Source organism: Pelmatolapia mariae, linkage group LG6, assembly GCF_036321145.2.
Source record: "Pelmatolapia mariae isolate MD_Pm_ZW linkage group LG6, Pm_UMD_F_2, whole genome shotgun sequence".
Taxonomy (NCBI): Eukaryota; Metazoa; Chordata; class Actinopteri; order Cichliformes; family Cichlidae; genus Pelmatolapia; species Pelmatolapia mariae.
Window position 1 is genome coordinate 704,110 of NC_086232.1, and position 25,826 is coordinate 729,935.

Genomic DNA, 25,826 nt, shown 5'->3' on the forward strand with positions numbered 1-25,826 from the left:
GCAGGACCAGAGGAGTCATGTGCATCAAAATAAAGAATTTTGTGCTACATTAATGAGTTGTGCAGTCAAATATGCAATAATTTAACTAATTTACAAATTCATTTTAAAATTATTTTATTTAGAAATTACTAAAGATATTTATTATTTTATCATTTAATGTAAAATATAAACATTTATTATAGATCAGAATTTCAAAATGAATTGTTAGTCTGTTAATAAATGAATAATACAAAAAGATTTTACCATTTGGCATATGCAGCAGCAAACTTCCTGATATCAGGATGCCAGGTTCTCATTTGTAAAATGGAGAAGCAGGTTTTCTACCACTGGGATGCCAGCTTGTCCGCATCTAGCCCTCATATGCTAAGCAGCAGACATTCCTTTCGGCACTAAGGTGCCAGGTACTCTGTGTCTATGTGTCTATCCCTCATTTGCAAATCCAGAAATTAACTTTTATAGCACTGGATTGGCAGCTTCTGCCATCAATCATTTGCACCCTATTGATCAGTTAACATGAACTGCCAGGCTGCTACAGGGTTAGATGCGCAAAACTGACTTCACTGTAAAAACAATAGTAAAGGATTGTTTTGTTTCATTTCAGACATATAAGTACAGTTTTTGTCAAAACTAAATATTTTTTATCCCAAAGCAGGAGGATATCCACCTTCACCTTCCTAACATGGGTGTACTGTAGTACTGTTACTATGACAGTTCATTAAGGCTTAATTATGCCTGCCTAATCAAACAGGTAGGTTGAAGCCAAGTGTAAACACAGAGACAGAATACGTAGACCAAGCTGAGGAAATACACCTGAAGACAATTCATCCTACAGTGTGAGCAGGTAGATAAATCCTAGGATGAGTTTTGGGCTAGAAGCCTGTAACTGTAGCAGAGGTCAAACCTGAGTAGGATCCTGTCCCATTTTTTCTCTCTCAGTGAGAGACGCAAAGGAAACAAGAGGCCTGGGAACTGTGGATGAGCCTCACCTGAAACAAAAGAACAGGGCCTACATTAATGGTCACCAAGAAGAAGATAACCGGCCTTTGCCTTAAAGTTCCACGACAGTGAAAAACTTTACTTTCAGCACGAGATAGTAAAAGACTGAATAATTGTATGAACATGACATCACTTGATATGACATTTGATATGACATATGATATTTGCATAACTAATTTATCACAGTTATGCAGACAGTTTTTTAAAGTTATTACACAGGCTGAATAATCATTCCACCCTGGAAAAAGAACAGCTTGAGAAATCAGTAAAAGGCCTATCAAATCCATTATATTCATACCTGTGTGTATGTAATCCTGTTGAGACAACATGGTGATAACAGAACCTTCTTCATAAGGTTATGAAGTGGGCTTGATTGTACGAGTGGTTGAAGCCCGTCCACTCATCCTGTGGGGGAGGACGAGCCGATTATCTGCCAGCTGAGTATGGATGAGGTTTGAAAGTTTCATATTGGCTTCACTGTGCTGCAGGAGACCTGCAGTGATGGAAGGTGTCAGCTGTGTCACTGTGTGGTGGGGACGAACAGGAGAGCTGCTGCTGCTTTGGATTTCCATCACAAGTGAGTCATTATTGTGTATTACTGTGTATTACAGCTGCTCACCTGTTGTTATTGTTGTCATACTTTCATTCTCTCAGATCATTATCTATGTTCACCTTATACCAAAGATGTCACCTGTGAGTGTTTAAGCTGATATTATAGAAATAAACAGAAATCGTTGCACTTGTATGATTGTAGCTACATTTGTCAAAACATGCTATCCATTTATGGTCGTAACTATGTGTACTGTGTGTGGGCAAAAGATGCCTAGGACACTAGATGCCTACTACTGCTTCAAAAAAATACTGTTATTGTTTCAAAATTTCAAGTCGACACACATCAGTACTTACTAAGTTGGATTCTGGATCATGACTATGATGCTATGAATCCTGCAGGTATATCCAGGTGTTAAACAGAGCTACAGCAGCATTAACAAGATGCACATCACTCTGCACACTGAAGTCAGATAACACACACAGTAACACAAATACTGCTTCATGATATATTTTCCACAACACACTGCAAAGCTGTGAGCTGTCCAGCACCTTCTTCCTGTGAGGTAACTACTCTGTGTGAGCAGTTATAATACTTAAACTGAAATGAGCAGAAATAAATAAGCTATTAAGTCAAAGTCTTAGTAAAAAAAAAACTTTATTTATCCCCAAGCGGCAATTAAGATAGATGATACCTTGCCGACCATACATACAATACACAAACATCACATCGGGGAGACAGGTCAGGCTAGGTAGCACTGGCCGGTCGACCACACGAGCAGCGACCCGAACCGAAACCATAGAAAATGCACAACATGAGGAAAGACGAGGAGAAAAAAAGAACTCCCCCCAGACTGAGCTCCGACAGGGAGATCAGTTTGAGAACAGAAAATAGCACCTCAGCACAGGAATCATCACATCTCACAACATGGAAGACATAAGCTTCGAAGGCGTTTGGAGGGGGTGGGGGGGTGAGTGTAGGTCTGTGTCAGTGTACATGCGTGTGTGTGTGTGTGTGTGTGTGTGTGTGTGTGTGTGTGTGTGTGTGTGTGTGTGTGTGTGTGTGTGTGTGAGAGAGAGAGAGAAAGTGTCCCTTCACCCGGTTAAGCAAAAGTCAACAATCTTCGGTCGACGCGGGTGACCTTGAATGAGGAGGGAGAGAGTCATAACACAGTCTTGTTATCTAAAGGAGAGTTTTGTTGTTCCCGTCAGCTTTTGCCTTGAGCATCCAGCTGGCGCCAGGGGGCCCGCATGAGCTGAAGATGGTAGTTGTTTTGGTGAGTGCGAACAAACTGCTTCCAATTTTACAGTTGGTCTAATGTCCGTCACTGGTCAGCAGGTCTCTCAATTCCTGTTGTTCCTCTTCAAGATGTTATCCATATAGCAGAGCCCTGAGCTTCTCCAAGATCTTATCCATATTGCATTCAAAAACACAGTCTGAGTACTCACAGCCCTGCCCATCGTCTATCATGTCGGCCAGCGTTGTGGGATTTTGAACAGCTGTAGCAGGTTCTTGTTCTTCGATAAGCCAGGTCTGAGCCAGCTCCAATCAGCCAGAACTCTGTTATCGTGATTCTGAATTGGTAGATGTCATTCAATGTCCTCCATCGAGAGTGTCGCCAGACACACGACGCAACCGACCATCGAGTATCCGGCAGCAAACGTCTCCGCAGGACAATCGGGCTCTCCCAAGCCCAGGAGTTGTCAGTTTCATTAAGGGACCAGTTGATCAAATCCATAATTCTTCTTTACGTTTTTAGAGAACAAGTCTGGGAGACTGTCTTAGGGTTAGTGAGTAAGCAAGACTATACAAAGACATGAGAAGCCAAGCAGGAAAGATAAGGGAGAGGGAGAAAGTGCTTCCTCCCATTCTGTAAGACTGCTTCTTCCTTCTCTCACCCCAACCAATCACAGCAGATGGCCCCGCCCCTCCCTGAGCCTGGTTCTGCCGGAGGTTTCTTCCTGTTAAAAGGGAGTTTTTCCTTCCCACTGTCACCAAAGTGCTTGCTCATAGGGGGTCATATGATTGTTGGGTTTTTCTCTGTATGTATTATTGTAGGGTCTACCTTACTGTCACGAGGTGGGATAAACTCAAGCGCAGACGAGGAAGCTAAAATACAGTTCCTTTTATTGACACACAACACCAGGTGCGACTATATACAGGTGAGAGGGTGAGGGGAATCCAGGGCACAGGGGAGTCCGGAAAAGGGCTCTTCACACACGAGGGAATCTTCACACAGTTCCAGAAACACAGCACACCAGCAACTTAGCACATCCAGGGCTCGAAGGGAAAGAGATTCCTGTTCACAGGAAACAAGCGGTTAATCTAACGAAGCAACAACGCGAAAAGACAACTAGAAACTAGCACTCTGGAGCTTACTACCGAGGTTACTCAATAGTCCAGCGATGAGATGTTTCCAGCCACTGCCTTAAGTAGTGGACGCTGGTGAAGCGATGAGCCACAGGTGTGTGATTGTTCACAGGGGCGGGGAGCCCGCAATGAGCTCCGCCCAGGCGAGACACGGCAAGCATGAGAGAGAGGGAAAGGAAAACAAGAAACATATGTAGCCAACCTGGGTCAGCCGGGCAGACACGGGGACCATGACACTTACAATATAAAGCGCCTTGAGGTGACTGTTGTTGTGATTATGCACTATATAAATAAAAAGGAATTGAATTAAAAATGTGGATTCCATGGATGGTCTGTGAATGGCGTCAATATGGCAGTAATGTAACGGATGACGTTGGAGATAAAAGGAGAGAGACTGCTTTACTTTGGTACATTTTAATTTATGTTCATTTTAGATTTGACAAGGCATGCGCTGACATTACCACACATGGGCTGGCCACCATAGAGTCCAGAATTTAACCCCACTAAGAATCTTTGAGATGTAGATAGAATAGAATAGAATAGAATAGAATAATCCTTTAATTGTCCCACAAGGGGAAATTTGGTTGTAACAGCAGCAAAAAGACACATATACAAACAAACAGTACACAGGACACAGAACAGAAACATACACAATTTTTCTTAAATATTTACATTAAGGACAATGGTTACTATATACAGAGTATTGTACAGTTATTAAATTAAATAAAAATATCTACAGATAAGAGGCAAACCAGGTTGTAGTGCAATTCGGTTGATTAACTTATTGCAGTTACAGCGCAGATGTAAACATCTATGTTTGTTGGGAGCAGTTCTGATTGTACAGTCTGACAGCTGCAGGGAGGAAGGACCTGCGGAAACGCTCCTTCATGCATCTAGGATGCAGCAGTCTGTCACTGAAGCAGCTCTGCAGTTCAGCAGCATTTACATGCATGGGGTGGGAGACTCTGTCCATCAGAGATGTTATTTTGGCCAGAGTCCTTCTGTCTCCCACCACCTGCACTGGGTCCAGGGTGCATCCCAGAACAGAGCTGGCCTTCCTGATGAGTTTATCCAACCTCTTCCTCTCAGCTGCCGATAAACTGCTGCTCCAACATACAACACTGTAAAAAATGACAGATGCCACCACAGAGTCATAGAAGGTCTTTAAAAGCGCTCCCTGGACTCCAAATGACCTCAGCCGCCTCAGCAGGTAGAGTCTGCTCTGACCCTTCCTGTAAAGAGCATCAGTGTTGTGGCTCCAGTCCAGTTTATTATTCAGGTGAACACCCAGGTACCTATACGAGTCCACTATCTCAATGTCCACTCCCTGGATGTTCACCGGTGTCAGTGTGGTGGGTCTGCGTCTCCGGAAGTCCACCACCAACTCCTTGGTTTTCCCGGCGTTGATCAGCAGCTGGTTCTGCTGACACCAGTCCACAAAGTCCAGAGTCCACTGTCTGTACTCTGAGTCGTCCTCACCTGTGATGAGGCCGACTATGGCAGAGTCGTCAGAGAACTTCTGTAGGTGGCAGCGTGGGGAGTTGATGGAGAAGTCTGCAGTGTAGAGGGTGAAGAGGAACGGTGCCAACACAGTTCCCTGTGGGGCCCCCGTACTGCAGACCAGCGTGTCAGAGACACAGCCCTGTGACCTCACATACTGTGAGATGACTTTATGCATAAGTGCACTCCCTCATCATCAGTTTAAGATCTTGATTAAAGGTGCAGCTCTGGACAGAGGCAAATGTAAAACAGCATAAGCTTCCTGAAACAATGTCACAGCGAATGCCAGCCATCAGCAAAGGCCGTCCAACTAATCAAGCACTCTGATACCACAGTGCTGTTGGTGTGTTAGGGTTCTTCGGACAAAGTATGGGTTGATGCCTTGCCCAAATATAACAGAAAGGAAGGCAGTTAATGCAAATCTCAGCAAGTCTGACATTTATGACCTTGTGATAGTAACATGTCCTTTACACCTGCCTCTTCTCTTTTTTTACTGACTCAGTCCCTCCATCCCTCCTGCAGCCTCCTCTTCCTCTCTCCCTGCCAGTCCAGATGTCAGTCACCCCCCCTTCTTGGCAGTTTCTCCCTCTGTCCCAAGCAGAGCTGGGCCCTCTTTTCTCCAACTTTAGCCCTTTTGCCTTTTCTCAGAGTATGTTCATGCTACCTCCGACAGGATGGGCTACCAAGCCCGGCCTCAGGGCTTCATTTGGCCCTCACTTTGTGACACAGGTAAGCAGAAGAGAAAAGATGATGAGAGATGGAGATGTAACTGAAAACCCCCACAGATTCATCTGTATTTTTTTTCATCCACAGCTTATATCAGAGTCCGTCCTCCCTGCCTCTCCCCCTCTATCTGCCTCCCTTCTCTCAGAGAGTGTGGAAATAGAGCGGGATAAGGGAGGTCAGGAGAGGTTCAGGGTGAGGGTACTGTTTCACAAGCGAGGCAACATCAGTTCTGATCTTCGGACCTGCATCACTCTACTGGCTTTCAAGGAGACAGAGGAGCACAAGGCCTCCTGTATCACACAGGTGAAGAACAGATTTTGTAATGTTTTCTTTGTCTAATGTCTCTCTTTCTTGGTCAGTCGTTTCACTCCGTTTTCCTTTTACGACTACACGACTGTCTTGTTTCCCAGCCTCCTCTAGGTTTGTGTGTGGTAACTCTGACACTGCCCAGTTCCTGGTTCAGCAATCCACTTGTCAACCAGTCGCATCCATGGTACAGTAATACCCGCCACACACATCACTGGATGCAGAAGCGAAAATGGCAACGGAGCATACGCCGTCACGGCAACCACCAGCAAGCAACTGCGCAGTTTCTGAGGTGACGTGATTGCAAGACTAAAAAAGCACCAGCTGGAAATGAATTCATAGACTTACATTATTATTTATATGGTTTATAAAATCATAGTTGTACTGGTGACTCAAAGCACTTTAGACTGTAAACTACATGAAGTTAAACTTTAATTGTTGATAATGAAGGCAGACATGGCACTGAGATGGATGTGTTCATGTGAACAAGGTTGCAGTTTCTGTATCACAGATCTGATCGAGTACTTTGTCAGTGCATTTTTTTATACTATGGTGTACTGCTACATTTAGCTTTTATTATCATTGCCAGCTTTTTCACCTCAGCAAAGCTTAAAAACATTGTAATGTTTACATTTTTGTTTCGGTATTTTTATGAACAATTTGAATATCAGTTAAAAAACCACACCGACCTGAAGAGACATGCACCTACTGTTATACTGCACTGGCTACATTAGTCTGATGTAGTCTAACAGCCATTAGACTAAACTATGACACATTTAATTGCAAACAGTATTTTCTCCATATTTTTAATAATTTGTTATAATTGGAGGAGGAAGTGAGAGAAATGCAGATAAAGCAGTTAGAATCAGAATCAGAAAGACTTTATTTATCCCCAAGGGGGAATTATCAAACAACAGAGCAGCATGAAGTGACTAAAAGTGAATAAAGTGTCAGCAGTATAAAAGAGTGTAGTTTATGTTTCTGGTGTGGGAAATGGTCTCATCGGCTGGAGTTAAAAAGCAGAGTGGCTTTGGGGACAAAGGTGGCTCTCCTCCTCAGTCCTGCAGGAAATGCAGCGGAGGCGTCGCCCAGAGGGGAGCCATTGAAATGCGGGGTGAAGAATGTGAGAGGGGTCATTGATGATTTTGGCTGCCTGTCTAAGGACCTGTTGGCTGAAAACCTGTGCCAGAGTTCTGACAGGCAGGCCAATGATTTTAGAGCACACTGATGCAGTGTGCTGCAGTCTGTTCCTGTATGAAGGCTGAGGGAGTGGAACCAGCAGGTGATGGAGAAGGTCATGATGCTTTCCAGGAAGGCATAGTAAAAAGTCATCATGATGGGTGTGCTGACTCCAAAGGAGTTGAGTTTCCTAAGGAGGTATAGCCGTTGGTGGCACCTCCTGAGAATCTCCTCTGTGTTGGCAGAGAATTTCAGGAGGTTGTCAAAGATGGTTCCCAGGTATTTGTACTCCTCAACTACCTCCACTGGCTTCCCGTGGATGGTGGCGGTGACTGAAGCAGCCAGATCCCTCTGCCTACTGGAGAAGGTCACCACCATCTCTTTGGTTTTGCTCTCTTTCAGTTCAGTTATGCTAATGATTAAATCCCTCTAATAAAGAATAAACCTCACAGAGAGACGTCTGGCGTAAGAACATGAACGTTTTGTGGAATAAGTGCATTTTTTTTAACATCTACAGTTGTGAGTTTTACCAAACAGCTGTGTGCTGTGAGCTCTCGCTTGAAGTAGTTTTCTATAAATGCCCAGTCCCACAGTGTACTCGTGTCTCTTTCAGATACCATCCAAATATAGATGGGGACATCCAGATGGACGGTCCACGGGCCCGCAGAAACCAACGGGGTCCCATGAAAAACCAAATACAGCTGTACTACTCAGTGGCGGACCTAAAGATGACATCAGCAGGGTGTGTTATAGTAGAATACTATGTTATTTTGTAAAGTGCTTTTTACTACACACTCAAATATGTATGCAGTCTTATTCTATGTGCTGTCTAAATATCACACTGTGCTGTCCACGAACACCTGGAGCATGTGGACTGGAGGAGTCGGGGATCGCACAGCTTCTGATTGGTAGATGACCTTCAACTCAGTCTGCGTCACAGCCACTTGGACACATGATGAACTCATGATGAAGATTTTTAAAAAAGATTTTAATAAATAATAAAGAGACTCCATTTATATAGTGCTTTACAAGTCTTATCACTTTTTCAGCCACTGATAAACACATTGATGGTTTGCTTCAGTGGATGTGTTGACTGTTACAGAGATGATGTTACGTGGGGGTGGCTGTAGCTCAGGACCTAGAGCAGGTCATGTTGATGTTTTGATCCCATCTCTGCTCTACATGCCAAAGAGTCCACGGGCAGATAGTGAACCCCAAGCTACTCTCCAATGCATTCACCTGCATTGCAGTGTTAGAATCACTTTGGTGAAGAAAAAACTGCAAAAAGTGAATGAGACATATTTAGAAAGTGTTCAATTAGAGCTGAAAAATTCCTATATAAGAAAACAGCCCTGCAGTAAAAAAGATATGTTTAAACATGATACATTTTATCAACCAAAGAATTTCTGAGTGGTGCTAATCTGAAGCGTTGGTGGAGTCAGTGTTTATATAAAGAGGACATGGCAGGAGTCATCATGGAAGCTCACCTTGCTAATGTGCCAAATGAGTCAATAAGAGTTTCGTGGCCAACTTGGTTAGTAATAGAAAACTCATCTGTTACAATGATGAATGAGAAATCCTGTTTACTTGCTAATGTTAGCTCTGTTTCGACACAAACCACAGATGGAAACTGATATGAGTACAGTGCAAACGGCAGCTTGGATTGCACGCTAAGCTCCCATCAGTCTCATCAAAGATCAGAGGCTTATCTACAATGTGCATCCAGAAAAAGCTGCTGGCCTCTCAGCTTGACAAAGTCCACCCATTAATAGGACATGGACACACCCGTGAGAATGCCGACCCCTTTCTATAATCGAGTGAACTTAATCCTGATTCCAGGGACGATAGAAAGCTGGGGCCACAGGGTGATGGTGATCTATAGCATGGGAAACTTTATGATAGAAGACAGATCCTTTTATTTTGGTATGTCTGTTATTAGATTTCACCATATAAGCACTGCTTGCCTTCCTTTCCCTGATGGAGCTCCACTGGTGCATGGCAAAGAGCTGAACAGTGAGAGAGCATTAGATGGCTGTAGCTTCTCTCAGGCTCAGACCACTTTGTCTTGTCCCTTTTTTCTGTGTGTCTGTTGTCAGTGGAGGTCTGGTGTGGGGACACAGGGCACAGACGTGTGGCCTGTTGCCTCTGGTTCTCTGGTCTCTCACCCTGTGGCCGTGGGCGCTCCATGTGGAGCCTCTCTCCTCCTGCTGGGATGGGCGTGCAGTTGTTGCTGTGATGTGTGGCCTCAGGTCTTCGACAGTCTTTTGCTGGGTGTGTGTGTGTGTGTGTGTGTGTGTGTGTGTGTGTTGTTAAATATCCCAATTCTTTGATCTTTGGGCTGAAGGAAGAACAACACTCGGTGTATAAATGCTCAATCAACAATCTCTTTATTCCATACAATTCTCATTATTTCATACAACACTTTGAGAATAAACGTCCAGACGGGAGATGTGGACAGGAGGGTGTCCGCCAGCTCTCGAAGTGTCTGACCGTTTCTCACATCCTTATAGCTTCAGCCCCCCTCCAAAGTCATAAAACCTAAACATCCACATTCTGTCACAGTTCTGGGTCGGTTCGACCCAGCATTTTGAGTTTATTATGTTTTGGTTTATCTCTTGAATGATTGTTGTGTTTTTCGGGTGCTATTATTATTATTATTATTATTATTATTAGAATTCTGTGTCTGTTTATTCATGTTTAAGGATTTGTTGCCTATTGTTTGAGTTGCGTATTATTAGAGTTCCATGTTTCTGTTTACTCGTGGTTAAGGATTTGTGTTCTCATGTTTTGTGTGGGTTTAGTTCCATGTGTCATTTTCTGTCTGTCTCTCAGTGTCAAGTCTGCGTCTTTGTGTAGCGATTTCTTGCTTCCTGTTTTATTGTGAAGGTCTGCGTCTCATGTGAGTGTGTTCAGTTTTACCTCTTGTCTCGTCTCGTTAATTACTCCCAGCTGTGTCCCCCACCTGTGTGTAATCTCCCTGTGTTTCTCTGTGTGTATTTAAGTCGCGTCTTCTGTCATTGTAGTTGCTGGTCCGTCTGTGTATCCACCATGTCTCACTCGTGTGTTTTCCCTGCTGTCAACCGTCATCTGTTTCCGCCCGCTCTCATTCATGTTCAGGTTCGTGTTCTGTAGTCAGTTTCTTCCCAGTTTAGTTTAGTCTTTGCTCCGTTCGCCATTTGTCCATTTCATTTTGTGTTTAATAAACCACCCTCACACCTGTACAAGTGCCTGCGTTTGGATCCTCCTTTATTTTCTACACGGCTCATCTCACTCGCCGCGACACATTCTTTCTCTCTCAGTGAGCCGAAGCTATGACCTCGGCTTCCTGTTCAGTATGTTTTGTTCTTTCTAATCAGAAAAGGAAGGCCATGATTCTACACAAACAGCATTTCTTATAACTCAGCAGTATAATGCAAAATAAAACAGTGTAATGATTTCACAATCTTTAATCCATAATGTGGCCTATAGCCGTATAATGATTCAACAATTCTTTGATTAGAAGTATAAGGTGGCATAAGATAGTATAATAATCTCACAGTGTGTGTGTGTGTGCTTTTACAAATGTTTCTATTTCAGGTGCTGTATGTTTTTTGTTTTTTAGTAGGTTCTGTTTGTGTTCGATCCTTCTACTTGTATTTTCTACTTCTTCTCCCCATTCCCTTGAATATTTCACTTTACTTGTTTATATGGAAGTTTACCTTTTATGGAGTTTCACAGGTTTGGGAACATTTCTATAAACATTGTGCATTTCCATAATTTCCTTAGGCAGTATTGTTAAGAAGAGTAGCATAGATTTTCACTGCTTTGCAGATGATTCCCAATTTTCTATATCCATGAAGCCAGATTATAGAAACCTAAGATAGAAGTTTGGATGAAGTTGATGAATTTTCTGCTTCTTAATTCAGATCAAACTGAGGTTATTGTACTCGGCCCTGAAAATCTTAGAAATATGGTATCTAACCAGATTCTTACTCTGGATGGCATTACCTTGGCCTCCAGTAACACTGTGAGGAACCTTGGAGTCATTTTTGACCAGGACATGTCCTTCAACGCACATATTAAACAAATATGTAAGACTTTCTTCCATTTGTGCAACATCTCTAAAGTTAGAAATATCCTGTCTCAGAGTGACGCTGAAAAACTAGTTCATGCATTTATTACTTCCAGGCTGGACTACTGTAATTCATTATTATCAGGAAGTCCTAAAAACTCCCTGAAAAGCCTTCAGTTAATCCAAAATGCTGCAGCAAGAGTCCTGACAGGGACTAGAAAGAGAGAGCAGATTTCTGCCCTACAGTTGACCCCTGGTATTTGCGGGGTTAGGGACCACAACCGCCCGCGAGTAGCTGAAATCCATGAATACTTGAGACACCCTCTAAAAACACTTTTATCTGCCTATTTTAATAGTTAAAAACCAAATATACATTAAACTACCATCTAAAACACTCTAATATCATTTTATCATCTTGAAACAGGTCTCTCTTGAAGGGAATCGGTGAATCTGTGAATACTGCACCACAAGTAGGTGGGGTCGACTGTATAGACACTGTCCTCATTGGCTCCCTGTTAAATCTACAATCAGAATCCTGCTCCTCACATACAAGGTCTTAAATAATCAGGCCCCACCTCATCTTAATGACCTCATAGTATTGTATCACCCTAATAGAGCACTTTGTTCTGAGACTGCTGGTTTATTTGTGGTTCTTAGGATATTTAAAAGGTGGAGCCTTCAGTTTTCAGGCTCCTCTTCTGTTGAACCAGCTCCCAGTTTGGGTTTGGGAGACAGACACCCTCTTTAATTCTAAGATTAGGCTTCAAACTTTCCTTTTTGATGGAGCATATAGTTAAGGCTGGATCAGATGACCCTGAATCCTCCCTCAGTTACCTTGTAACAGTCTTAGGCTGCATTTCTTGTCCACTCACCTCTTTTTCACTCTCTATTGAATTTAATCATTAGTTATACATTTTAGAATTTGGCTTGGGGTGTGTTTTTTGTCCTGTTGCCTCTGCTTTCTTTTCCCTCCCCTGACCCCCGAGTCTGTCCATATGGGGGTCGTCTGATGGGGTTTCTCTCTAATATTGTAGGTGCCACATAAATGAAATTGAATTGAACTGAATTGAATCCAAATGCTGATGAAATTAATTTTAGGCTTCAGGCCTCTGACTTTAAACTGTCCATTTGTCCTAACTCATCCTTGCAGATGTGTGGAGGACAGAGATGTGAAATCCCAGAGGCAACTTTTCTATATCAAAGCAGTGACCCTGAAAGAGGCAGAGGACAAGGGGAAAGACCAGAGCAACACCAAACAAAACGAGCCCTGTACCAGCGGACAGGAAGAGGAGGAGCTCAATCTGGACTCCCAAGTGGTGATTCGCTATCACAGAGGCCCAGTCCTAATAGGACAGCCAATCAGAGTCTCAGTGAATCTGAGAGCTAATGTCAGTGGTCATTTTGCAGCCATTAGGTAATTAAAAAGAACATTTGTGCAGCTCTTCTTTCATGTCCACAGCTGCTGTCAATAGCCACTTTTTGTGTCTTCAGGATGAAGGTGAAGAAGGGCCTGGTGTCAATAGTGGCCCGGAGAACTTTGACCTCTGACATGTGGACAGTGACCCTGGAAAGAACCCAAGCCTCCAAACACGATGTGTTGTCCATCCTCTGCCACAGACAGAGAACACTAAAGCGGCCACATGAGTAAGTTCAGCGACACCTTTTTCCAACATATTAATAAAATATTAAAGTCAGCCATCTTTAAGGAGACGTATGCAATGACTTTACTGCAGTTTCCATAAAGTGAGGTTGGGGTGCACCCTGGAGGGGTTTCCCGTCTGTTGCAGGGCTAATACAGAGAATGACACCTTTGGAGTGGAAGTCCCAAGTTTGATTCCCTCCCAGTATCCAGTAAGGGTCCTGGCTAGGCCCCCCATGCCAAAACACCAAGCCCTGCAATGGCGCGGCTACGTCCGCAGCTTGGACACGACACATTTCACTGTGTGATTGTGTATGTGACTAATAAAGCTCGTTTCTTCTTTCTTTGAATGTGAGCTTTGTCTGCCTGCAGTCCCACTCTCCTCCAGCAGGTGGCGTGTTTGTCAGTCGACGGCTTGAGGCGCAGCTTCGGTGTTGCCATGATGGTGCCTGCTAATTGGTGGGTGGAGTACTCCAGACGTACTACCGTCCCGCCATCACATGTAGGAGCAGTGAGCATCTTTTCATTCACAGATCGTCACATCTTTGGCATCGCACCTATAACAGAGGTACGTGATTCTTTTAAAGTCCATCAGATGCCCATCACATGTCATCTGATCGCTCTGAAGGTGTGTTTCCTGTTGGTCTGTCCGCAGAGTAACACGTTGATCAACACAGCTATACTGAACAACCAGCCCGTGCTGCTGCCCGTCATTGTGCTGGCTGTAAGCCATGACGAGAAGGTGTCAGATGTTACCTCTGCAGTCACATGTCACTCCATCAATGAGAACAGTATCAAGGTGCAACATGTCTCACAACATGTCTCACAACACACATTTCACAATTTCATGAGCAGTCTGGTTCTGCTGGAGGTTTCTTCCTGTTAAAAGAGAGTTTTTCCTCGACACTGTCACCAGAGCGCTTGCCCAGAGCTGGTCATATGATTGTTGGGGTTTTCTGTGTTGTATTATTGTTGGGCAGGGGTCTCAAACTCGCGGCCCGGGGGCCACTTGTGGACCACGTCATGTCAATATGAGCAGAGAGTACAAACATGCTGAGGACTGTGTTAGTTCAGTGAGAGTCACAAACTAATGTGTACGCTCATGTCTGCATTTTATTTTGTTAAATATGAACATAACGACAGCAGATGTGCTGCCTCGTATGTGGGCAGGCAGAGAGGACCAATGTGTTTGTTTGGTAGATCAATGAAAGGGTTCGGTTAGTTAAGAGCGAGTTTGCAGTTTTATCTTGTTACACAATATTTGAAAAAACGCAAACAAACAAAACATTTTTAGTATTATTTGTTTATGTTTTCTTGTTTGTTTGTTTTGTACTCCTTGAACACTAAAATGTCCTCCAATGAGACGACAGTGCCAGCAGTGGCCCACAGCTCATTTCAGTTTGTAGGGTCATCTTACAATATAACGCACCCGGAGCCAACTGTTTAAGTTTTATATCATTCATTTTAAATTCCATTTTTAGCTAACCAAAACAACTGCACCACCTCAGTGTTTAAAGTAAAAGTCAAAAACAGTTAAACAACATCTTGGAGTCTTTTTCAGTGGCTCAGTTTTGCCAGGTTATCGTAGAGACGGCTCGATTGCTGTCGCTTGACATTCAAATTTGACCTGCACCTGGTTCATCTTAAATTTAGTTTGTGCTGTTGACTAGGTCCAAAGTCAAGACTAAACTTCACCCCCTAACCCCTAACCCTAACTGCAGTGTTTCCAAACCTCTCTGGGTAAATGGACATACTTACAGTATACAGGGCCTTACTGCTTCATGTGAACACTCACAGCAATTAAAGCCTCATTCAGCCAGTCACACACATATTTACACAGCACTTTTATTTATGCCTATGCTTTATTGTTTGGCAAGGTGGAGTACACAACTGATTAAAAACAGCTCACCCACAATGAAACATGCATGTTTATCCATTTTTATCATTTCGGTGATATTTTCCCAGGTTTGTAATGTTGGCTTTAGAGATGTCTGAATATAACAGAATTCAACTCCACTCTGAGCGTAACGTGCCTTTTCAAAAATCACAAACATTATCATCCATCTACCAAACTGCGTTTAAAGAGCACAAATCTGAAAAGCATGTGAGACAGCTAATTGAACTTTAATGCCAAAAGGAAACCAGTGCGATTACTTTAAACTGTATAGATGAAACAAATAGCATATTTTGCATGTATCTCTTCCATACAGGTTTCCAGTGATTGCTCTACCCTCTACGTTGATGGCAGTGAATCAGGATTAGGGTCGACCTGTGCAGTGGTGGAGTTTCATCTGGGCATGCTCAGTGGGTCTGTGTGTCTGGAGGTTTGGGCTCCATCCGTGCCCCTGCATGTCTCCTTGGCAGACCCTACTCTCAATGTCATTGATGGCTGGAACCTGATCACAGAGAAAGGGTAAAAACTAGGCCTGCTGTGTCTTCAGTCTGTTTTAACTTGTTGTATTATAGTTCATTGCATCTGTGTTTATCTCCTCTCTCCTCTGGAGATGTAACCATTTCCTTAAAGGCCTGTTGAACTACACTGACTCTTCTACTGCTTGGTTCAAACTACACAATAGCTAAATGAAAACAGAGTGTGAAAACTGCAAAGGTTTATGTAATTAACTCATCATGACCCCACAATCATCCGGTCTAGCATCATTGTACCGGACAGAAATACTGCGCAGTATTAAACCAGTGTATTTAATGTATGTTATCATGGGACAAACTGCAGACGGTTCACAACATGTTCTATGAGAATATACTACATTCATATACTGCATGGACAAAAATGAAAAATGTGATACATAGTAATCTTGTAAGCTTTTTACCAGAAACATGATCAAACACAGTAAGAGTATAAAAACGTTTGCTTACCAAAAAGTACTACATTGCTGTGGCCTGTGTTAAATATCTTTGATCTTTGGGCTGAAGGAAGAACAACACTCGGTGTATAAATGCTCAATCAACAATCTCTTTATTCCATACAATTCTCATTATTTCATACAACACTTTGAGAATAAACGTCCAGACGGGAGATGTGGACAGGAGGGTGTCCGCCAGCTCTCGAAGTGTCTGACTGTTTCACACATCCTTATAGCTTCAGCCCCCCTCCAAAGTCATAAAACATCCACATTCTTTCTCTCTCAGTGAGCCGAAGCTATGACCTCGGCTTCCTGTTCAGTATGTTTTGTTCTTTCTAATCAGAAAAGGAAGGCCATGATTCTACACAAACAGCATTTCTTATAACTCAGCAGTATAATGCAAAATAAAACAGTGTAATGATTTCACAATCTTTGATCCATAATGTGGCCTATAGCCGTATAATGATTCAACAGTTCTTTGATTAGAAGTATAAGGTGGCATAAGATAGTATAATAATCTCACACCTGCCATAAATATTCTCAATGAGTCTTCCTGTCATCACATTTTTCATTTCTGACCACAGAATATTGTTTGATGCTTACGAGCATCAGCTAAACAAGTAATGTTAATGCATATTTTCTGTTTTTTATTTATTCAAACATTCTAACTAGCTTTAACATTATGCATTATCACAAGCAAAAATACAGGGTTACATTAGCAAACAGGCAAATTCAGCAACTGACATCTTCTTTCATCGTCTTTCGTACTTGAGCTCGTAAGCCCAGACGAATGGGAAGGGCCGCATCAGGAAGAGCATGGTGTCAAATTTTCGCGGATCAGCAGAAAAAGTCAGTCGGGGCCCAGGGTAACAACAACCGCCTCCAGTACTATTTGTCAACAGGGTCCTGGTGGAAACTGTTGGCCAAAGACAAAAGAAGAGAGGAGAGGGAAGGCGGGAGTGTGGAGATGAGAGTAGGGATGCTGAATGTAGGGAAAGTAGGGACGAGCAGGAGACGAGGTAGGAGGAAAGCAAGAAGAATCGGAGATGGATTCAAGCTGTTGATGAGGAAGGTGCACACAGATGGACCACATCTCTGAAGAAGGTACAATCTGAAGTTTGGGCACTTTGTTGCTTTGAAGCATTCATGTGCATGTTAACAAGGCCACAATCTTCCTAGGAGTACAAATTCTAGGACCCAAAGGTCAAAGCACGCAATGTTCAGAGAAACAAACAAACAAAAAAAAAACCAACAGCTACATCTCAGACGGCTTCTCTTTTCTGGAAGTGCCTCCTCTGAACTGAACATGATGACACAGATTTGCAGAGCTCCATCTGAACAAACTAGAAGACCAGAACGATGACTGCACCAGACCAGTGTGTGGCTGTAATGCACAGCAGCATGTTTGGAGAAAGCACAGCATCAACACAACACTGCATAACAACTGCCAAGCACTGGGGGTGGGGGGGCAGGATTTGGCCTTGTTGAGTCAAAGGTTCAGCCATCTGTCCAACAGCTAAAGCTTGGCCAAAACTGGGTCATGCAACGGGATGATTATGAAAAATATATGTTTCACAGTTTGTATATTTTTAAAAAATCCTCATTCAGGTCAATGAGAGAGGCAGAGTGTGGGAGAAGCAGAAAAATTGCACTGAAATCGTTTCAACCTGCCAGTAATCCAATAATTACCACCACACAACCATAATTTTACACTCAGGTCAAAGCTGAATTTCTCTTCTTTCAAGCAAGGTCGTCCTCAGATCCAGCAGATGAATAGTTTTTGGAGGCATATGAGTGACTGGTCAGAGACACTCATCATGAGGCACAAACATGGACTTTATTTACACTGTCAGTCAAAGTCTGGACACACTGAGATAAGATAAGATAACTGTTTATTGTCATTGCACAGTTATACACAGTACAATAGTACAATGAAATTGGAAAACTGTCCTATGTCAGCACAACACAACACAACACAACACGACACAGTAACTTGACTTAAGTAATAAAAGTAATAAAAAGAAGAATAAGTGTATGTTTATTGCACATTGTTATTATTGCATCTTGTTATAAATATAAATATCATTATTGTTATTGTTGTTACTGTTGTTACAACAGCCCCCCCCCCCAAAAAAAAAAAAAAAAAAGTCCAGGGAGGTGTCAGCTGTTAGCATTGGTTGCCCTGTTGTAAAAGCTGTACTTGAGTCTATTTGTTCGGGACCTCAGCAGCCTGAACCTCCTGCCAGACGGCAGCTTAAACACCCGGTGTCCTGGGTGTCTGCAGTCCCGTAGGATGCTGCGTGCCCTCTTGAGACAGCGAGTGCTGTACAGGTCCTTCAGGGAGGGAAGAGGATGTCCAAGGATTTTTTGGGCCATATTAATGACCTTCTGAAGTGCCTTTTTGTGTGCTGTGGTGCAGCTGGAGAACCATACACAGATGCAATATGTCAGCACACTTTTAATGGAGCAGCGGTAGAAGACGGTCAGCAGCTCCTTCTTCAGGTCCATTTTTCTGAGGATTCTCAGGAAGTGGAGACGCTCTTGGGTCTTCTTTAAAACCACAGAGGTGTTAGAGCTCCATTGGAGGTCTGTGTCTATGTGCACACCCAGGAACCTGAAACTGGAGACCCTTTCCACGCACTCCCCGTTGATGCTGACAGGCTGCAGCTCAGACTTCCTCCTTCTGAAGTCGACTACCAGCTCTGTTGTCTTGGTGGTTTTGAGGTCCAGGTTGTTGTCTGCACACCAGTCTGACAGCCTCTGAACCTCAGCTCTGTATGCTGTCTCGTCTCCCCAGAGACGAGCCCCACCACGATGGTATCATCTGCGAACTTAATGACTGCATTGTCTGGGTGGGTACTGACACAGTCATGTGTAGAGTGTGTACACACTTTCTCATGGAATGGTTTTTCTTTATTTTCATGACTATTTACATTTTAGATTCTCACTGAAGCAATCAAAATTATGAATGAACATATATCGAGTTATGTAGTAAACATGTTTTATATTCTAGATTCCTCCTAATATCCGCCCTTTGCTTTGATTCCTGCTTTGCTCACTCTCTGCATTCTCTCCATGAGCTTCATGAGGTCGTCACCTGAAATGGTTTCCAACAGTGTTGAAGGAGTTCCCAGAGATGCTGAGCACTTGTTGGCCCTTTTGTCTTCACTCTGCGCTCCATCTCATCCCAAACCATCTCCATTGGGTTTAGGTCAGGTGACTGTGGAGGCCAGGCAATCTGGTGCAGCACTCCATCACTCTCCTTCTTGGTCAAACAGCCCTCACACAGCCTGGAAGTGTGTTTGGGGTCATTGTGCTGTCCTGGCGTGTTGCTGCAGGATGCTGTGGTAGCCATGATGGTTCAGTGTGGCTTCAGTTTTGAATAAATCCCCAACAGTGTCACCATCACACCTCCTCCTCCATGCTTCACAGTGGGAACCATGCATGTAGAGACCATCTGTTCACCTTCTCTGCGTCACACAAAGACACGGCGGGTGGAACCAAAGATCTGAAACGTGGACTCATCAGACCAAAGCACAGGTTTCCACTGGTCTAATGTCCACTCTTTGTGTTTCTGGGCCCAAACAAATATCTTCTTGTTGCTTTTCCTTAGTTGTAGTTTCTTAGCAGCTGTTTGACCATAAAGGCCTGATTCACACAGTCTGCTCTGAACATGTAGAGATGTGTCTGCGACAGGAACTCTGTGTGGCATTGATCTGGGCTCTAATCTGAGGTGCTGCTAACTTGCAACCAAGGTTGTTGTTATTATTGTTTTAATTATTGTATAATTAAAAACAATAATAAGTTCAGTGGGAGCATGAATGTTAATGTAATTTGGGGCTTTTAATAAATCCCCCCCACCAAAAGAAAAAATGGACTACATTATTGTGCCTCAGAGCTCCTGACGAGATGTAATTTGAGAAGGAGAATGTGTTGCCATTAAAATATCAGTGTTGTCATCAGCAACATTTGGATGGAAAACATGGCTCTTTCTTTCAGAGTAAACTTGCTCCAACATGCAAACGCAGATACGTCAGAATCTTTAATCCCTCGTGTGTTTTCTTCTTGCTCAGGTGTGTGCCGGTGTATCAGCGCTCCTCAGTCCAGGTTCTGACCCAGTTCACAGCTCAGGACTCCCACAGCAGAACCACACACCACCTGGGTTCCTCGGATTGGTTTGTAGATGTGACTGAGCTGGTCAGTAACTGGCTGAGAGTAGAAGACCCCCGAGTGGCTTCCCTCAGGCCCCAAAACATCTTGATAGGATTAAGACCTGGAAAGACATCACTGCATGTAGGCGACAGTTGTGCATGAGTTAACAGCTATTGTTTCACTCCTTGAGCATCTCCTCTCACTCTCACCTTCATCCTCAGGTTATCTCGGAGCAGTGGGATGGCATGTTGGGCACATGTGACATCACTGTGTCCTCTGACACTGTCAGCGCTGGCGATCTGTCTGTACAAGCGGTCAGTGGCCTGGGAATGTCAGTGAAGTCCAGCCCTGCCCACCCCTCCATCATCACAGCAACAGTGACAGCCTACAACACCATGTACCGCTATCACCAGGTGACAAACACTCTTTTCATTCCACTTCCTGAAGTCTCATTAATCCACTGAAGCTCAGATAAATGTGCCCTGTTTTCTCTGTAGGAGGCCTCCGTCAGTGTCTGGCTGCAGTTCAGTGACGACACTGCCTCCCTCCTCTCCTCTTTCAGTGACCTTCCCTTCTCCCTGCGTCTCTCCTCATTGGCTGAGAGTGTTATTATGGTGACACCCAGTTCCAGTCAACGCGTCTTTGCTCAGGGTGACGGAGGTGGGCCTTTACTGCGAGCAGAGCTTCTGGTTTCTACGTGCGCCGATCAGCTGATTGTCTCAAACTCTTTTGATGAAGAGAACGAGGAGCGGCAGGCTTCTACAAGACGAGAAGGGACCCGCAGGCTGGCGAGGGGATCAGGCTGGATAAGGGTCAACTTAGACCTAGACTTCATGCAGCCAGTAGCCAAGAAGAGCGAGGATGGTGTGGAGTTTGAGTTTGACATTTCAGACACACTGGTTGAATCACACGGTGACATTTACTCATCAAACAAAGATGAAAGTTGGAACGTGAGCACCAGCAGTAACTACTATGAGAAAGTAAGTCAGACCATGACTAACAGAAGGTGGAATGAGGTGGACAAAGGAGGCATGGTCAGTCGAAACACTCTAGAAAGAGCAGTGCTGATGCCGAGCCTGGACGAGGGCAAGGTGTACTTCTTTCCAAGCCAGGATAAAGGAGGAGCAGAGGAAGACGAGCAGGGAACTCACGAGTTGGAACTTGGTGTGGGTGCTGTCCTCTCTCTGCTCTGTCTCTTTGCTGTGCTCTTTCTGGCTAACTGTCTGCCCTCCACCCTGCGACACAGGTCGAGGAGGACAAAAGAGAGAATGGAAGGAGAACTGGAGGCAGGTGCGACAGAAGATGGAGAGGAGATGGAAAGGGAAAACGCCAAGGACTGGAAGACATAGGAGACGAAGAACATAGAGGCTTAGCTAAACAGAGAACAATGGAGAGAGTTTTAAAGAAGTAGATCTCCAAAAGTTGATTCTGTTCATCTGGACGTAGCGTTTTGTGGGAGAAACGTTTCGTCACTCATCCAAGTGACTTCTTCAGTCTCAGCTGACTGCAGGTTTCAATCTTATAAACAGTACATTTGCATAATGACTGAAACCAGCCCACTGAAGGAACAATGGGCTGGGAGGTCAGTTCCTTAATCTTAAATATGCAAATTCTCATAACCATTGATCAACAACCACTGACCAAAACTCACTGATCAAAGACCACTGATCAATGGCCATGAGTACCATTCACAGAGAGTTGGGGAATGGCTGCAATCACAGCATTGTAAGATGGTGACAGATGTACCCTTAGGCCCCCTCCTCGATTCAGAGATGGTCTTTTCCTTTTCACGTAAATGGCCTCCTTGACTCCGCGCTCAAACCAGCGTTCCTCCCTGTCCAGGATGTGTACATCCTCATCATTGAAAGAGTGTCCACTGGCCTGTAGGTGTAAATAGACTGCAGAGTCCTGGCCTGGCGAGGTAGCTCATCTGTGTTGTGCCATCCGCTTCGCCAGAGGTTGTTTGGTTTCCCCGATGTATAAATCCTGGAAATCCTCCTGGCACTTAACAGCATACACTATGTTACTCTGTTTGTGTCGGGGGACCCGATCCTTGGGGTGGACCAGTTTTTGGCGCAGCGTGTTTTGGGGTTTAAAAGCCACAGAGACCCGGTGTTTAGAAAAAATGCGTCTCAACTGTTCCGATACTCCTGACACATATGGGATCACTACAGGTTTTTGCTTGGGCAGCGTTTGTCCTTCTCTCCTGGATCGGCTGGAGCTTTCTTTAGGTGCCTTCCCAGCTTTGACAAAAGTCCAGCTGGGATAACCACATTTACTCAGGGCCTTCTTGATGTTCTGTTCTTCTGCCTCCCTGGCCGCTGTGTCAGTGGGGATGGTGTTTGCTCTGTGTTGTAGCGTCCTGATGACACCCAGTTTGTGCTCCAGTGGATGATGAGAGTCAAACCTTAAATACTGATCCGTATGTGTAGGTTTACGGTACACGTCAGCTTTTAGATGTCCCCCATTACTGAATTTGATGTGTCGGTCCACAGAGTTTATGTGATCCGTGAAATGTAGTACGTCCTGAGATTTGATTTTCACCCAGGTGTCATCCACATATCTGAACCAATGGCTTGGTGGTGTTCCAGGGTAGGATAGCAAAGCCCTCTTTTCCACTTCTTCCATGTACAAATTGGCCACGATGGGTGAAACTGGGGAGCCCATGGCACACCCATGTTTCTGCCTGTAGAACTGACCCTTGTATGTGAAGTAGGTGGAATGAAGGCACAGTTCAAACACACTTGGTGGATGCTGAGAGTGGTCCTGTTGCTGAGGTTGGGGTCATCCTGTAATCTCTTACGAACTACCTCCAACACTTCCGTGACTGGGATGCAAGTGAAGAGAGATGTAACGTCGTACGAGACCATGGTTTCATCTGCCTCCATGATGACATCTCTCACCTTCTCAACAAAATCCAGGGTGTTCTGGATGTGGTGTTCAGAGCTGCCCTCACAGCCCATTGTTCCTTCAGTGGGCTGGTTTCAGTCATTTTGCAAATGTACTGTTGAAACCTGATTGAAACCTGCAGTCAGCTGAGACTGAAGAAGTCACTTGGATGAGTGACGAAACGTTTCTCCCACAAAACGCTACGTCCAGATGAACAGAATCAACTTTTGGAGATTTACTTTCCTGGATGATTGAGAATGCATCAAGACGTTAAAGAAGTAGAGATAATTTGCTGATTTTCACGGCACGTATTGCATTTGCAGCTGATACTCACACCTTCTCTTTGTTAGACTCATATCAGGATCTAATGAACTAAAACTCAAACTGTTCTATTCAAACACTTTAAAAGTTTAATTCAACCAGTTTGAGCATGAGCTCAGCTTTAATTTAAGAAAAACAACTTGATTTTTAATTTTTTTTAATTTCACCAACCAACAGGTTGATGCTCATCTACGTGACTTTTGTCCCCCCACCCCTTTAAACTTTAAGTGCACATGATATCTGAGTAAGGTAGGTGAGCAAAGCAGCTTTTCAAAATGTATCTAAATGTGTATAATTTAGCTTTGTAGAACCACTTCTTATTGTTAATCCCCTTTCCCCTGTTGTAGGCACATCTTGGAGACATTAGGTTTGATCTTAGTAGGCCAGTTCTTTAAAAGGCAGCCATTGTGTGAAACCGGCAGACTGTGAGCTGAATAATGACTTTCTATTAAAACAAATGACACGTTTAATGCTAAACGTAGTGCTGTCATTTTTGTCAGTCGTTAGTTATGGTTTCATTGTCGTGTCAAAAATAAAGTTTGCTGTAAGAGTCTTTTTGCTTTTCAAAGCACTCCTCGTACTGAGTGGTGCTGAGAAAAGTTATCTGAACTGGAGCTGCAGCACAGAGTATACTGGAGTTGCACTTGGGTGTAATGACTTAGGCTACATCCACACGTACACAGGTATTTTTGAAAACAGAGGTTTTCCATTTTTGGTTTTGGTTTTCAAATCCCGTCCACACGTGCAGTTTTGGAAAAATATCTCCGTCCACATGTAAACGTTAAAAATGAAATGTTGGCCAATCAGAAGTCCAGGAGCCTGGGAGGGACCCTCATAAAACCTGAAGTACTTTCTGTAAAGGCAGCTAATTTTGTGTTAGCTTTCAAGTGCCTTCATCATTTCAAATGTTAATAACTAAAGACAGTATTTTCATTGTTGTGTAGACTCACAACTTAGGAATGAACAAATGCATACAGCACACATAAATTTAACTGATTCAACACTGACGTCTGGATTTGGGTTGTGACAGCGTCTGTGTTGAATGTAGAAGCCACGTCCAAAGTGCCGTCTGACGCATCTGTCTTTGTAAATGGAGGGACACTAACTGAGTGTACAAACTGCAGACAGTCAGATTAACAGCAGCAGTATTTTGTCTCTATCCGCCATTGTAGAAATGTATCTCATGTAAACAAAAACATGGCGCACAGCGTGATGTGAAAAACGGCGCACACCTTTGGCGTTGTGAGACTAAATCTCCACACGTAAAAAACACAAAAACTGAGTTTTCGAAAATATCCACCCTGGCAGGAGTTTTAAAAATCTCTGTTTTCAGTGACCCAAAAGGCCAAACACATACAAAAATCTGCGTTTTCAAAAATCCCAGTGTACGTGTGGACGTAGCCTTAAAGGCCACTGAAAAAGCACCGTGATGAGTCAGGAGTTCAGACAGGAGCCACAGGATGATGGAGCGTGCTGCTGGAGGATAGCATGTTTGTTCAAGTGTCTGCAGTGGATCTGAGAGCTCAGTAAGTAAACACTGTGTGTTGTGGAGTCTTGCAATACTTGTTTCAGAGGTTAAAAAGAAAAAATCATGGGTATTGCTTTTTCATGAATCTTTCCACGGAGACCAGATTAGATTTCTCAACCACTTATCCAGTTTGGAGGGCTACCAGAGGCCAAGTCACACCGTGCACCCTGAGTAGGATGCCAGTCCATCAACTCAAACCATAACAATACAGGTCATGAGCACGGAGCTGCTGAGTGAGCCAGAATTTGACTGAAACCATTTGTCCCGACTCATTGTGGAGCAGAGTGGAGCAGTGGAAGTGTCCTGGACTTGTAACCATCCTCAGCTATTGGTTTTCCTCTCCTAAAAGTCTGTAGACATTTCACAACTTGTGAAATATGTTTCATGAGTCATTAAAACACTGAAATTCTCTGCCTTCTGTGATGTTGACTGGCTGTTGCATATAAAGAGTGTGTGTGTGTGTGTGTGTGTGTGTGTGTTCATTCTCACACTGTAAAAGGGGCATTTGAATCAGGAAGGCAACAGTCATACTAGGGCTGGGTATCGTCACTGATTTCTAGAATCGATTCGATTCAATTTGAATTGGGGAAATTTTTCTTCAGTCAGAAATATTATAATTCAGATCATGCATCAGTACATTTCCACTTTTTATATCTATAAAAACAAAGCTTTATCAAAGGTGTGGGCATCACAGCAGATGCCTTTGTGTCAAAGTAACTGAAGATAAAACACAGAAAAACATGAAGGTGATTTTCCTG

General features: G+C 43.7%; 1 protein-coding gene across 3 annotated transcripts in view; it reads left to right on the forward strand.

The window, feature by feature from the left end:
- tmem132a (transmembrane protein 132A) overlaps window positions 1–21,809 on the forward strand; it is a 23,346-nt gene extending 1,537 nt beyond the window's left edge. For 2 of the 3 annotated variants that reach the window (XM_063475594.2, XM_063475592.2), the window contains 13 exons: window positions 1,485–1,573; window positions 5,919–6,145; window positions 6,230–6,445; window positions 6,553–6,740; window positions 8,241–8,369; window positions 12,829–13,092; window positions 13,170–13,322; window positions 13,690–13,885; window positions 13,973–14,116; window positions 15,528–15,730; window positions 20,252–20,471; window positions 20,552–20,743; window positions 20,828–21,809. In XM_063475594.2, coding sequence (XP_063331664.1) covers window positions 1,498–1,573; window positions 5,919–6,145; window positions 6,230–6,445; window positions 6,553–6,740; window positions 8,241–8,369; window positions 12,829–13,092; window positions 13,170–13,322; window positions 13,690–13,885; window positions 13,973–14,116; window positions 15,528–15,730; window positions 20,252–20,471; window positions 20,552–20,743; window positions 20,828–21,679 — 3,060 coding nt within the window. In that variant the 5' untranslated portion in view covers window positions 1,485–1,497 and the 3' untranslated portion in view covers window positions 21,680–21,809. The remainder of the gene's footprint in view (window positions 1–1,484; window positions 1,574–5,918; window positions 6,146–6,229; window positions 6,446–6,552; window positions 6,741–8,240; window positions 8,370–12,828; window positions 13,093–13,169; window positions 13,323–13,689; window positions 13,886–13,972; window positions 14,117–15,527; window positions 15,731–20,251; window positions 20,472–20,551; window positions 20,744–20,827) is intronic. The other variant, XM_063475595.2, reaches the window with a different exon arrangement.
- Window positions 21,810–25,826: the final 4,017 nt, after the last annotated feature.